The sequence below is a fragment of the Rhinopithecus bieti genome, unplaced genomic scaffold (genome assembly GCF_001698545.2).
Source record: "Rhinopithecus bieti isolate Rb0 unplaced genomic scaffold, ASM169854v2 scaffold_18295, whole genome shotgun sequence".
Lineage (NCBI taxonomy): Eukaryota > Metazoa > Chordata > Mammalia > Primates > Cercopithecidae > Rhinopithecus > Rhinopithecus bieti.
This window is the reverse complement of record NW_016809135.1, coordinates 879,382-895,261: the sequence shown is the minus strand read 5'-3', so window position 1 is coordinate 895,261 and position 15,880 is coordinate 879,382. Positions and strand designations below refer to the sequence as shown.

At 37.0% G+C, this 15,880-nt stretch overlaps 1 protein-coding gene across 1 annotated transcript in view; it reads right to left on the bottom strand.

Annotated features, from left to right (window-relative positions):
• Nucleotides 1-15,880, bottom strand: part of DYM (dymeclin) — a 349,582-nt gene that overhangs the window by 233,715 nt on the left and 99,987 nt on the right. The window contains 1 exon segment of the mRNA XM_017888647.1: nucleotides 11,468-11,540. Coding sequence (XP_017744136.1) covers nucleotides 11,468-11,540 — 73 coding nt within the window.

The following is a 15,880-nucleotide window of genomic DNA, read 5'->3' as shown; positions in this document are numbered from 1 at the left end:
AAAAAAAAAAAAAAACCGTACAATGATAATCAGATGGCATCAGAATTTCCTCTAACAACACTAATAATAATATTATTAGACAATAATGGAATATCTTCAAAACTCTCAGGAATACTGATTCTCAATCAGAAACTCATAACTAGCCTACCTATCATTCAAATGTAGACTTACAAGACATACAAGACAAATACATACAAATATAGACAAGTAAGGACTAATACTTTCTTCAAAAGCTACATGAGAATGTGCTACACAAAAACTGAGGAAATAAACCAAAAATGGCTTTAAAGAATATCAGACAACAGTGGAAGCCACCCAAGAAAATAGTGAAGAGGAATCCCAGATGACACAGCTATGTGATAGCCCTACAAAGCAACTGATGGTGTCAATGAGAGTAGTCCCAAGACTACACATACAACTTTCAAAAATTAGGCTAAAATAATAAAAAAAAAAAAAAATGAAGTACTGATCCATGCCACAACTAGAATGAACCTTGAAAATATACTAAGTAAAACAATGCAAACACAAAAGACCATATGTCATATGACACAATTTGTATGAAATGTCCAGAATAGCCAAATTCCATAGAAACACAAAGTAGGCCGGTTTTGCTAGGGGCTGAGAAATGAAGAGTGACCGCTAATGGGCACATGCCTTCTGCTTGGGGTGCTGAAAAGGTTCTGGTATTAAATAATGGTGATGGTTGCACAATTTTGTGAATACGCTAAAATCAACTAATTGTACAAGTTAGAAGACTGAATTTTGTGGCATATGAATGCTATCTCAATAAAGCTTTATTTTTAAAAGTGAAGCTAAAGTAAAGGAAAAACACAAAAAGCTAAGAAATGCCATTAAATTCCAAGAAAAACAAAAACTTACATGAGAAAGTAGATCACGCTATACCTCTTGCCAAGTGGTTGTCAGGGACTGGGAGTTGGGGCACAGACTGACCACAAGGGAAACTAGGGAACTTGAGTTGAGAGAGATGTAATTGAATTGTTCTATATCATAAAACTTAAAAAAATAATAAAATAAAATAAAACCTCCTGTGACACTGGAGTGGATTTTTGTAGTTGAAGTTGACTCTTAAGGAATCAACTATGGATTATTTAGCAAAGTTTGATGCCCAAATAATTGACAGTATCTAGTGATTTACTTTGTTAAACTCTCCCTGTGCCTAAGTATATTACTGGGAGGGTCTGATTTTTTTTAAAAGCTTTTCAATACTCTTTATTGAAGTACAATATATCTACTGCAAATTACAAGTACACATACTGCTTTCTCTGTAGATTCTGATACTCTGTCATCCTAACAGATTTTGGGAAGGGAGTAAAATAGGTCCAAAATGTAGAAATGAAAACGTTTCCAAAATCCTCCCTAGTCAGGTCTTCATAGAGTAGTTTCATTAGCTGATTTAAAGTAAATTCTCAAAGCAATAAATATATTAAAAGAAAATTTAAAACATATACATATTTCCAAGTCACTTCTCCCATTTAGATTATCTACCCCAACTTAGCTCCAATAATGTTACAAGATTTACCTAGATGTCTTCTGATCTAGAAATTACTAATATTTTAAAACAATTAAGATACATAGTAAAATTTAAGAGACGGAGAGTTCTGCCTTCTCATTATTTTTATTGAACCCAACTAATCCCTGCTCTTTGGCTTCCTTTTGTGTACTTCCTACAAAGAATATTCTTAAGTAAACTTGTCATCCTGGGAGAAAATAAGTAGATATAAAAGTACAGATAATACAAGTAAGAAGAGAAAAAAAAGAAACAGAACTGAATGAAGGGTGTGGGAAGTAGTATCTTTAATTTACAAAGGGAAAGCTAAGTGTTACTGCCTATATTTGAAGGAACAAAAGACATATTACACAGAAAACTAAAAATGATAATTTAAATATAATAAAAGTATATAGCAAGGGAACAGGTGCAAGCAGACAGAAGGAGATAATCATCTGAGCAGACATCAATAAATAATTTAATGAATCAAAAAAGTGGTATACATTTACATTAAGAACCAAGAAAATGAAATACTTGGATATAAATCTAACAAACTATGTACAAAAGCTATATGAGCAAAACCATAAAACTATGATAAAAGAAATCACATAACTAAATAAATAGAAAGATATTCTATGTTCATGGATAGAAAGACTCAATATTGTCAAGATTCCTCTCAATGTGATCTACAGATGCAACATAATTCAAATCAAAACACCTGCAAGTTACTTTGTAGTAACGTGTAGTAACACAACAAACTGGTTCTAAAGTTACACGGAAAAGCAAAAGGCCTATAAATATCAACACAAAATTGAAACAGCAGAACTAACTAAAAGGATTGGCATTATCCTTCAAGACCTATTATAAAGCTACAGTAATCAAGACAGTATGACAATGGCAAAAGAATAAATAGATCAACAGAACAGAACTAAGCACTCAGAAATAGACCCACATATATAGTTAATTGGTCTTTGACAAAGGAGCAAAGACAGTATAATGAGGAAAGGTAGTCCCTTCAACCAGATGATGAAACAACTGGATATCCACATGCAAAAAAAGAGACAGATCTAAATATGAAATGCAAAACTATAAAACTAAAAAGACAAAATAGGAGAAAATCCAAATGACTTTGGGTATGGTGATGACTTTTTGAATACAACACCAAAGGCACAATCCATGAAAGAAATTATTGATAGTAAGATTAAAATTTTTAAATTTAAAGTTTCCTACTCTGTGAAAGACATAATCCATGAAAAAAATAACTGATAGCAAAGGCCTCATTAAAATTAAAAATTTCTAGTCTGTGAAACACACTGTGAAGAGAATGAAAAGAAATGCCACAGGCTGGGAGAAAACATTTGCAGAAGACATATCTGATAATGGATTGTTATCTAAAATATACAAAGAACTCTTAAAACTCAACAAGAACACAACCCAATTAAAAAGTGGACCAAAGACTAACAGATATATCATCAAAAAAGATACACAGATGGCAAGCAAGCACATGAAGAGATGCTCAACATCATATGTCATTAGGGAACTGCAAATTAAAACAATGAGATACCACTACACACCTATTCAAATGCCAGAATTTAAAACACTATCACCACCAAACGCTGACAAGGATGTGGAGCAACAGGAACTCTCATTCACTACTGGTGGGAAAGGCAAAATTGGTACAGGTATTTTGGAAGACAGTTAAGCAGTTTCTTACAAAATTAAACATAATTTAACCATCATCCATTCATCTGCTCTGTATGACAATGATAGATACATTTCACCATGCTTTTGTCTAATTCCATAGAATATGAATTTCATGCATTTGTCTAATCCCATAGAACATAAATTTCTTACAAAATTAAACATACTTTAACCATCATCCATTGATTTACTCTGTATAAGATATGATACATTGATCAATACATTGATACACTGATAGATACAATTGATACATTGACCAATAAACTGATAGATACAATTGATCTATCAATACATTGATAGATACATTGATAGATGTATCAAAGATAGATGTATCTATCAATGTATCGATATCAAGATATCGATATCGATACATTGATATCTATCACAGATAGATATGACTGTATAGATATATGTATCTATCAATAATTGATACATTGATAGATGATACATAGATGATACACTGATACATTGATAGATACAACTAACAGAATTGATACACTGATCAATACATTGATAGATACACTGTATACATTGTATCAATGACATATGATAGATACATTTCATCATGCATTTGTCTAATCTCATAGAAAATAAACACTGACAGGGAACAGTAAAGTAAACTATATTTGGGAGATAATCCAGTACCAATGCAGACTCATTAATTATAACAAATGTACTCCTCTGCTGACGGACACTGATGGGACAGGAGTACTCTATGTGTGTGGGGTAGGCTTGACATTAATCACTGCAAATTTTAATTCTCCTAACAAACAACTAATTTTTTTTTCTTTTTAATTCTGTACTTTCTGCTCAATTTTGTGGTGAACCTAAAATTACTCTCAAAACTAAATGTAAAAAAAAAAAAAGGTCACTTACACTTTTTTTCAAAATAATGGTATATTATTTAGAAATATAAAAGGTTCAATGAAGGTAAAGGTTTATATAAACCACCAGAACAGGTGAGAATTTAGAAGGATTGTCTCTCAGGAGAAAACATTTAAAAAGGGATGAGACAAATAATAAATGTTCTCATTATAAGCCTCTGTGCAATCTGATTTTGTCCCTAAACCATGTGCATACATATATGACCACTTAAAATTCAGCACCAATGACTACCAGAAGATATTCAAATGTAATATAATCTGGATTATGTCTGAAAAGAAATTACTCCGTAAAGAAATAAGTTATGTGTCAGAAAAAATTAAAAAGAAAAAAATTGATTGTTCGTTGGGAGAATTAAAATGTGCAGTTATTAACATCAAATCACTTCATTCATATTTTGCTACACATGCATTAATAACAGCAAACAAAATTAACAGCAGTATTCAGTAACAATCTTGGTTTTTTACCAGAAAAAATTCTCTGAAGGCACCAGACATCAATTTTCAAACTAAAAAGCTATTGTGAACGTAATACATAATACTGTTTTGGTATCTGAAAATACTACAATCTTTGATTCACTGATTCAATCGATGCCTTAAATGCCTAATTCATTCAGAAAGTTATACTAGATGTTTACCTTGCAACACCTAAAACTTAAAACGCTGACTCTCTGTAGTCACCCCCTAACCCCTCCCCTACCTTACAGCTAGATTCAGAGAAGCATTTTAGCATCAACATGCAGGGCTGTAGAAAGGCACTTTCCCAACAGCTAGGCCCTTCCTTGCCAACCATGGGTCTCTCCTGTACCTTCACTCTCTTCCAACAACTTGGAGACTCCATAAAGAAACCATTTATGACTCTTTAGGTTCTTGAACCATCTACTCACTGTTACCACCAAATGTTTTCAGTACTCAAATTTCCACAGCAGAACATCTAACCCAGTACTATTAATCTATGGGTCCAATAAATGTGCATTTTATATAATGTTATTACATTTTAGAAATGCTATAAACTGAATTTTATAAATAAGATTCTCAGTTTCACTCTCAAATATTTCCAAAATGTATTTTACAGAAATATTTCTAATAGTTATATTCTTTTTTATATCTCAATAAACAGAGAACCCTAAAAATAATCAAACCTTTAGTCCTCTAACATTTGAGTCTTTGCTACATCAATGTAGCTTCTTCATCCCTAATATTCCACAAATCCTCTGCTCAACCTAATGTGCTTGTGATTCTCCAAATACATTATTCATACCTAAGAAGTCCCTATCCAGTTCTTTTCTGCCTCTTTAATGATTTAGCCAGTGCTAATCTGTTCAACTCCAAATGACTGTGGCATTTATCAAATGTTCCTCTCATCGGGGTATCTTTCTGTCTATCCAACCCTACGCTCTTCAAGAGTCACACTTTTCTGTGTTCAGGGTCTACTCCACTGTACACACATAGTATATTCACAATATGTTTTTGAGGATGACCTGAATTAAAAAAGAAATTATTATACTAAGAAGGAATAATCTAGGGACTACTGAGATACAAAGCCCATCGTCCCTAAACGGCCCCAGAATACTCAGCATTTATAACTAATTAATCTACTAGTTACTTAAACAATCTCAGGTGTTATTTCTCAGTGCTTCAGCTTCCAGTAGCCCCTTTCTACTACAAATGTCAGTAAGACACCCACTTGTTACAATGTACCAACTACAAAAGAGCCATTACACTTGCAGTGAAATATGCCTTAGTACAATACTGTTTCCACATAGGACTAGATGCTGAGAAACAAACAAAATGCTTTAAGCACATTGAACAGGTTAGACCCTTACTAATTTACTCTGTAAAGAAATATTTGAGTCTACCATGTGCCAGGCTAACCTAAATATCACGGATGCAGCAGCAGTGAGCAAGCCAAATGCTGCCACAAGAGCCCTTGTTTTCATGGAGCTTTCATTCTAGTTTTATTGGGAAAGTATGAGCAAGAGAGATAACAGATAATATGAAGAGTAGTGAAAAGTGTTACGACAAAAACCAGGCCGGGTGTGGTGGCTTTTGCCTGTAATCCCAGCACTTCAGGAGGCCAAGGCAGGAGCGTTGCTTGAGCCCAGAGTTCAAGGCCAGCCTGGGCACCAGAGCAGGACTTCATCTCTACAAATAATTTTAAAAATGAGTCAGGCAGTCAGGAATGGTGGCACACACCTGTGGCCCCAGATACTCGAGAGTCTGAGATGGGAGAATTGCTCAAGCCTGGCCAGTTGAGGCTATACTGAGCCATGATTGCGCCACTGCCCTCCAGGCTGGGTGACAGAGTGGGAATCCCATTTCAAAAAAAAAAAGGTAAGTAAATAAATAACACATGAAAAAAGGACAGAGAATGAGAGGGGAGCTATCTTCAGGTGGGTGGTCAAAGGTACTCTATAGGGTAGTCAGGGGGGGCCATTTCTAAAGAAACAAAACTTGAAGCAGACGAAAGCTTGAAGGAGTTCAGAATGTGAGCCACGCAAATATCTAAAGGCAGACAGACTGCAGAAGGAAAGAAGGCAAGGCCCTAGACACAGCATGGACTGGCATGCTCCACATTAGCAGGACCATCAGCGAGGGTTAGCGGATGACATCAGATAATCCCCTGTACCCGACAAGTCACAGTACACAAATAGATACACACTCCCTGAAAAAGGCAGTGAAAGCAATTAATTTTGAAAATCTCACCTTTATCAATCTATATACCTTATGAAAAAAACTAAAAATGTTTTCTTAGATTAAATTTTAATTGACAAATCTGCAAATCAGGGCCAGGCTAAAAATTAAACAGTCCTCAATGAGTTCACAGGTTCATAAGAAAGACCACAGAAATGGATCCCAGAGAAAGAGGCTGTATTTCGGGTCTGAGGCCAATAGAAAAAGGTCTACCCTGAGCAGACCTGTCCAGAGTGGTGGCACTAGTGAGAAGGGGTGGGGCCTGTGCTTAACACTGACATCACCATGTACAGCTAACAGCCACAGATTTGCTGAAAATGACAGTAACAAAAACAGATACAAAGATAAGGGAAAAAAAATCTAATTTGAGTCCCCAAAATAACTTCCATTTCTTAACAAAACGGCATCACAAGTAGCCCTGAAAATACAAGGATGGGTCTATACAGCATCACTGCTTCTGCGGCTACGGCCCTGCCCAACTCCACCACTCGGTTGGTTCCCACAAGTCTCATTCAGCCCTTATAGTAACACCACAAGAATCCAGACAGTGTCACAAATTCCAAGCGCTGGGCTTTTACCTCTGGCTTACCTACCCACATTCTTTCTGTTAGAATACGCCATATTAGTGTCTTGAGGAAAACACCTTTATCTTTATTACTTTCCTGTTTACTTCACTGAGACACAGGAAAGGTATAAAAATCAAAGGCAAGGTTTTGCTTTTGACAGATTTATTTAAATTCTAGTGGGATCGATCCAAAATACACTGAAAAATGTCAAGCCCATGCAGAACTTAATCTTTATTTTAAATATATAAATGCTGAGAGCTATGGAGTTAAGGAAGGATTCCTGAAAGATGAACAATTTTAATGAAGATTAGTACCTCCGTGAATTAATATTTTATCAAGAAATCCAAAGTGTCTGAGAAACAGTAGCCAATAACTACTTAAAAGTCAATCTTCATTACAAATGAACTCCTACAAAGATCACTGTAATGAACTTCTGGGAGTTTATTTCAACTACTGCCACTGATCCTATTCTCTTTATAATGAGGTATCATTTACATTTTAGTTTACAGATCTCTAAATAAATATATAGCATACATATATATATGTATGTATGTACATGTGTTCATGGTAACCCCTTTGCTCTCAATATTAACAGAATGATTTTAAAAGTCTCATAAGAAACATTTACGCTAGTTTTGAATTACCCTCAGTGGCCATTAAAATTAGTTTCATCTTGTTATTCAACTGCTATGCAGCACAGGATGAATTACCAATGTGAAATGTGAAACGTTTATAGCATTTCTGATGATGTTCAGGTGTGAGAGCATTCCTGGTTTGCATATATTCCTATTTCCTCTCCAATTATACATTGATCCATAATACTGCACTACAGTTAGAGGAAATGAAACTTTTAAAGAGTAGTTTGGTTTCACATGGAAACCGTTACCAAGACAAACCTTCTTGTAGGATGGAGTTCCAAGAACATTAAATCATCAGAAATTGTTTCAGCAGCTGGTTAAAGCTCAGTGTACATAATAGGAGACAACTGGCTAGCTGTGCATTTTCAGTTAATTTAAAAGGTATAAACACATTAAAACACTGAAATGTTTGATATATTACAACACAATCGGCTTGCTCCTCAAGGGTGTTTAAATGGCTGCTGTATTCATTGTGTTTGGAGCCAATTTACTATCTAAAGGTATTTACTGTTTCCATCCCCCTGAATGTCACCAAAACATTTTATGAATAAAGGCAACAACAACAAAAGAGTGTATGCATTTAGGATATGTACTAAATTCCTGGTATTGTGTTATCAAAAAAAATATTTAGGGCCGAGCGTGGTGGCTCACGCTTATAATCCCAGCACTTTGGGAGGCCGAGGCAGGCAGATCACATGAGGTCAAGAGTTCGAGACCAGGCTGGCCAACATGGTGAAACCCCATCTCTACTAAAAATACAAAAATTAGCTGGGTGTGGTGGTGCTTGCCTGTAATCCCAGCTACTTGGGAGGCTGAGGCAGAACAATTGCTTCAACCCAGGAGGCAGAGGTTGCAGTGAGCTGAGATCACACCACTGCACTCTAGCCTGGGCAACAGAGTAAGACTCCATCTCAAAAAAAAAAAAAAAAAGAAAAAAAGAAAGAAAAATTAGAGGTGGTGCTACTTGTAAAATTACATCAGGAACACATGAAGCACTCCACATACCATGACAAAGAAACAGCACATAGTACATGTGTTTCCATTCCCTGATCTGACCACATGTAAAAGAAACCTAACCACAGTGGCCTAAGCAAGATAGGTATCTATTTTTCTCATGTAAGAGGAAACCCAAAGATATGGGATCCAGGGCCAATGTAATAGTTTCATAATGTCACCAATATCCCATGCTCCCAGGACACTATTCTTTGCATGCAATGCTCATTAACATAGTTTCAAGACAGTCTAAGCATTGCCTCCACATTCCAGGAAGGAAGGGAGAGCAACGAGCAAAAGGCTGGAGTGGATATGCTCTGCAAGTTCATGATTTCTGCTCACATATACTTGACCCAAACTATGTCACATGGTCACAAGGAACCACCAAAGTGTCTGAAAAACAAATCTGGGCACACAGCACCACTCTAAACAATACTGGAGTTCTGTTAGAATGGAATGGGAGAAAAGATGGCATGCATGTGTCTGCTGCAGGAGCTCCGGTTGAATGGGAAATTGTCCCATTTCCTTCCCTAGGTGATGACTCTTCAGTTGTCTCAGCCCTAATTTCCTGGGTGCATACCATGAGACCATATCACGACGGGGGTTGGTGGTTCTCACTTCGAAGACTATATTAAAATTCTAGATGTTGCATTCATGTACAACAGCAGCCTGCAGCCTATTTTCTCACAAATACCTGTCTTTCCTTTTGGCGCCATAGACAAATAGCACATTTCCAATTATATCCCCATGTAGACTGAGATTCTGTCATGAAAAACAGTAAAATCTACTTTTTTATTTCAAAAATAATTCCTTTTATATATGCATTTTCAACAGGAGATGTAAACTCTTTCTAGAGAGGTAAGTAAAAATCTTCATAGATACAATAATAATGGTTTGTGGTCCTCCAAAGGGCTGTAAGACATAAACAGATATTCAGTGTGTCTGGGGACTCAAATTTCATTAAGTGGGAGAGGCAATTATGAAAGAAATGTCAAACAAGGCTTCTCAGGGAGAAAATATTTTTACAATTTTTTTATTTTTATTTTTTATTTTTTATTTTTTTTGTGACGTAGTCTCGCTCTGTAGCCCATGCAGGAGTGCAGTGGTGCAATCTCAACTCACTGCAACCTCCACCTCCCCGACCTTGGTTCAAGCGATTCTCCTGCATCAGCCTCCCGAGTAGCTGGGATTACAGGTGTGTGCCACCATGCCCAGCTAATTTTTATATTTTTAGTAGAGACGGGGTTTCACCATGTTGGCCAGGCTGGTCTTGAAGTCCTGACCTCATGATCCGCCCACCTCGGCCTCCCAAAGTGCTGGGATTACAGGTGTGAGCCACTGCGTCCGGTCTAATTTTGTGTTTTTTAAAGTAAAGACAGGGTCTCACTATATTGCCCAGGCTGGTCTCCAACTCCTACATCCAAGCAATACACTTGCCTCAGGCTCCCAAAGTGCTGGGATTACAGGCGTGAGACACTGCACCTGGCCAATAATTTTTTTTAAAGGTTGAGAATCACTGCTTTAAAAGTAACAAATGAGGCCAGGCACGGTAGCTAATACCTGTAATCCAGGCACTTTGGGAGGCTGAGGTCAGAGGATCACTTGAGGCTGGGAGTTCGAGACCATCCTGGCCAACACAGCGAGGCCCTGTCTCTATTTTAAATTTTAAAAAGTAACAAACGAGATGAACATTTTGAATCATATAGGAATTGCGTTGAGCTGCAGTGACAGAAGCCCAGTTACAGCAGTGTTAACTAATAAGGGTCTACTTCTGTCACATGAGAAGTCCAGGATGAAAAAAGGTGGTGCTGGTAGTTGTTGACTTTGGTTTAGCAGCTCAATGACATCAAAACAGAATTTTCTGTGAGTCTCTTGGTTCATGGTGCCAAGAAGGCTGTGCAACTCAAAAGACTGTCCACATTTCAGACAGCAGGAGAAAGGGCTGTCAAGAGAAAAAAGATATGCCTCCTAGCTGACTCAAGCAGTTCCTTTTGGAGAGCTTTACTCAGAGGTCTCATTGGAGGACCTTCCTCTACATCTCACTGACTATGCCTAGCGTCAAAGGCGGCTGGAAATGAAAATCTGGCTTCACCAAAAGAGGCTGGAAACACAATCAAGAAGTCAGGAAGATAAGGAGAACTCAACTCACTGTGTCTACCACAATATGAGGTAGATTCAAATTGCTTCTCTCTTAAAATGTTGTTTCCAAAGATCTTATATAAGCTCTCTTAATACAGAGATTAATTCCGTGCCTACCATATTCTTCAGACAGTTTCACTATTTCCCCCTTAACAACGTAACATTTTTGTTTTGACGATGAATAGCCAGTCCAAATATTAGGCAGAAAGAAAAGAACTCTGGATATAGAATCCTTAAAAGGCACACATAGAAGTACTACACCAGGACCCACAAACTCCGTAACATGATCAATGATGATCTGCCACATACAAAGAAGATAAAACAAATCCTGGCCTAGCCAGAACTTACAAGAGTGGAATATCAGTGATTAACTGCATCAAACAGCACAGTAATTCTTCCAAAAGATCTTCCGAGTCAGAACCTGGTAAGACACATAAAAAGATTTTTTTTTTTTTAACAAAGTACACAGTAGAATACAGTTGTTTAGAAGTTACATTTTCATTCCTAATGAGAATATGAACAGTTATCATTATATAAACTCAGACATTAATGTTCACCTCTGATTAAAATCCAAACCATGAACAGGTTAGCATCTATCATAATCTTCATCTAGTATAGGACCTTTCAACACCTCTATAGTAATATAGCTTTTAAAGCTTGAAGGTACTTAATGCTCCTGTATGCCAGTAGTTGTCAGATTTCTTATACTGCACTGTGTTTCTTTCAATGAAATCTTACATTAAAGCCAAATATATGAAACAGATAAAAATCAAGCTGCTCTCACTGCTTTGTTTGAAGCAGGGGTAGAGGACTTTTATCCCTCCCTCCCTAACAAATATCTGGCTTTACCCTCGATTTCTTGATGGGCCTCAAGGTACCTTTTATGAACCTCTGGAGCTCCACAGATCGTAGACCGAACCCCATTAAAGAGGCCAACCTCCTCTTTACAGACAATGAGTCAAAGGTAAAAGGGCTTTCCAAAGTCAAAGAATAAATAAGTGGCAAAGGCAGAACACAAATTACCATTCCAATGGAAATATTCCCCTATCCCAGGTCACAAGTAAGTGACCTCCAAATTCCCAAAGTCAGTCAGTATCTTACGTGACTTCTGCTCTTGGACATTACTGACACCTACTCCTTCAGGAAATTCCTTCTTTTCTCTGTTCCTATAATACCTTATTTTTAACAAACTTCTTTTTCTATTTCTTCCCAGTGTCTGTTTCCTCAAAATACCTTTCAATTATTGGCATGTTCCCCAGAGTTCCACCATTGTTGTGCTTTTTTGTTCATTATCTCATCACCACAGTTCAGCTAAACAAGTTTACTAAATTAAAACTCACTCCTGGGCCAGGTGTGGTGGCTCACACCTATAATCCCAGCACTTTGTGAGGCCAAGGCAGGCAGATCACCTGAGGTCAGGAGCTCGAGACCAGCCTGGCCAACATAGTGAAACCTCACCTCTACTAAAAATATAAAAATTAGTCCAGCATGGTGGCGCACGCCTGTGGTCCCAGCTACTCAGGAGGCTGAAGCAGCAGAATTGCTTGAACCCAGGAGGAAGAGGTTGCAGTGAACTGAGGTTGCGCCACAGCACTCCAGCCTGGGCAACAAAGCGAGACTGTGCCTCAAAAAAAGAAAAAGAAAGAAAACTCCTGGACTCCTTTAACCTTCATGACTAGTTAGTATTTAGCTCCAATTTTACTCCTCTGCAATCCAAACTCCAGATTACAATCAGAGAGAGCTAACTAAAATCTATCCTTTCACTCTCCTGGCTTAGGTCTTTTCAATTACTTTAAGCTGATTAATATATGCCACAAAAATTCCATGCTCCAAAGTACAGCATGCCAGACTCTTGGAGATATAGTTCCCTTATCCCTTTCTACCTTTATCCCCCTCCGGTACTGCAGTGAATATTCCAGCAATGCCAAGCTTTCAGCTACATGCCATTTCACACCTCAGTAACATTCCCTCTGCCTGGAATAGCCTCCAACAATAAAAATCTAATTTTTTAAAAGCCCATCTGTATCCATCTGAACCATCCTAAGTTTCATCTCCTCCATGAAACCCACTCCCTTGCCTCACCCTAAATAATCTATAAAGTATCTATGCTTTGTTCATGCCTCTTGCATTGCATATGTTGGTTACATTATGCCATCATTTTTTGTCTACAAGCAGGCAGGCCCCTACTGGACTCTATCCGAGCTTGCACATAATATGTACTCAATACAATTTGCTGAACTGAGCCCAGGTATCTCAGAAAAAATCTAGCAGGTAATTGCAAAGCATCAGAACACTTGGAGTCTCAAAAAAAGTTTAGCAATTTCTTTTCTAGGCCACAATATCACCTAGCATTCAGAAATTATAAAGAAATTTCATCCTGCTTTGCCACAAAAAGAACTGGCATAGTAACCCCATGAGAGGTAAGTACAAATCTTGAAAACAATGTTAAATCATGCTGAACACACCAATCAATGCTAAAAAGGATACACAGCAAGACTCAAGTTCAACAACCAAATTAAATCTCACTCCAAGAAGCATCGGGCTTGGCTCTATTACTAGTGAAAAAAATAAAATAAGAGAGTAAGTCACACTTGTCTCTGGGACTGCATGGTTAGTTACCAGATCTAACTAAAATCCCTCTCATTGCCAAGGCTGCCCAACATAACTCAAGTTAACAAACTACTCCAACAAGTTGATTTGTTGGTATATAATATATACTCAATATATGTTTGCTAAACAGTCACTCCTTAACTCATTCTACAGGATGTAGTGTCCCAGGCTCAAGAAAGAACACTTAAAATCACTCAGTGATTCCCTAAGGAACATTTCAGACCAAATGCCAGTTTAATAACATCCCTGTTCAGCCAAGCAGCCAGCATAGTTTTTTAATTACGGAAGATGAGAGACCAAGCATTCAGGAACCACAGATGGTGCCTGATTTGATTTTTTAACTTCCAGGGGTATAAAAACACCTAATTTTTACATATTAAAATGATGACAAGGATTCTCTATTCAACTCCATGTGCCACTCAAATCACGACCTCAGCCAAATTTACATTTGGGTCAATTAAGGAGTATACACACAGCTTCGTTATCAATCTAATAAAATAATGAAGATGATAAATATATTTCATACAAGTAAAATATAATATTTCAAGGCCAAAGCGCTAACAAAAGACAATAAGCAATATCCAGCTGAAATATCTTAAGACTTCCATTCACTAAAAAAAATTCCTCAGAATTCTAAAGTCTTGCTTCTCAGCTAATATAGAAGTAAATAATTGTATTTTAAGTGAAGAGTGACAAGATTTGACTGCTTACTAGGTTTGACATCAAGCAAGTCATTCATATTGCATTATTTCCCAACTAGCACTTATATCACCTTAGCTTTCTTATAAGGCCAAATATCTTCCTTAGTTCCAAAAAATAAATATAAACTCACCTACAAAAAGTATAGTAACACATTCAAGCATTTCATACAGTAAAGAGAATCTTAAAAGTTCTTGAAATTTGCAGGTCAATGACAAAATAAACTGAGGTTCTTTGAGCAAAGGTCTTTGCAAAGATTCAGTGTGTTGACTGTATTGTGAAGTTTTATAACTTAGAGAGAACATTTTTATTGTGAAGTTTTATAACTCAGAGAGAATATTTCTCTCCTAAGAGTTCTCTCTCAATGCTGGGCACAGTGGCACATGCTATAGTCCCAGCTACTCAGGAGGTTGAGGCAGGAGGATCTCTTGAGCCCAGGAGTTGGAGGCCAGCTTGGGCAACATAGCAAGACCCTGACTGTTAAAACAAACAAACAAACCAGAGTTCTCCCTTAAAGAGTTTTAAATTACCACAATAGCTCCAGACAAATATTTTAATATTTTAAGTCTTAGTTTCTGTAAGATCACATTAACAGCATTTACCGAGTACTCTACCCTTGGACAGGCATTGTGATGAGCACTTTATATTCAATGTCATGTTAACGTTAACCCTGACAATAACTCTTGATGAATAGTTAGTGATTATGATCATCGTTTTACACTGAAGACATCAAGGCTCAGATAGGTTAGTTTAATTAGAGTAAGGGGCAGAATCCAGATTTGAACTCAAATCTATACTCTCAAGGGAAAAAATTAAAAGGAAAATATCCTTTAAATTATTTTTAAAGACATGTTTCTATACAAAGTTGGGGGAAAATATTCAACCAATTCATGTTTTACTGAACATTGTAAATACAAAACCCCAAGTACTACGGGCCCAGTTAGGAGGGAGACATCTGAAGTACTACGTATTAGTTTATACATCAAGATGACACACTATGTATTCATCAACACATACTAGAAGTTCTTGACTCCTTCAAAATCCAATGTACAAATAATCTAAAACAATGAATAAATATAAGCTATTATCATCCGTATTGTGCAGAACAAGGTCACTAAAATCCCAGCCCTATCCTTGGAACGCTCTCATTCTAAAGCCCCACTGCTCTAGTCCCTATGAACTTCACCAAGGGAAGGAGTAGACAAGCGAGATGATATCTAGGGTCCCTTAAGATTCTAATAATCTATACCCAAAATTAAGCTGCAGTCCCTGTTAGTTCATTTTATCCAGCATCCATTCAGCACCATGTGCGGAGATAGCACTCTCATTTTGTCCTTAGGGAGAGAAGCAGAGAACAGTACAATACTGTCCTAATCAAAGGCCTTCCATCACAGTAGGAGGGGAAGGGAAGACAGCGAAAAAATTGTTTTAAAAGCGCTCATTGATCATTAG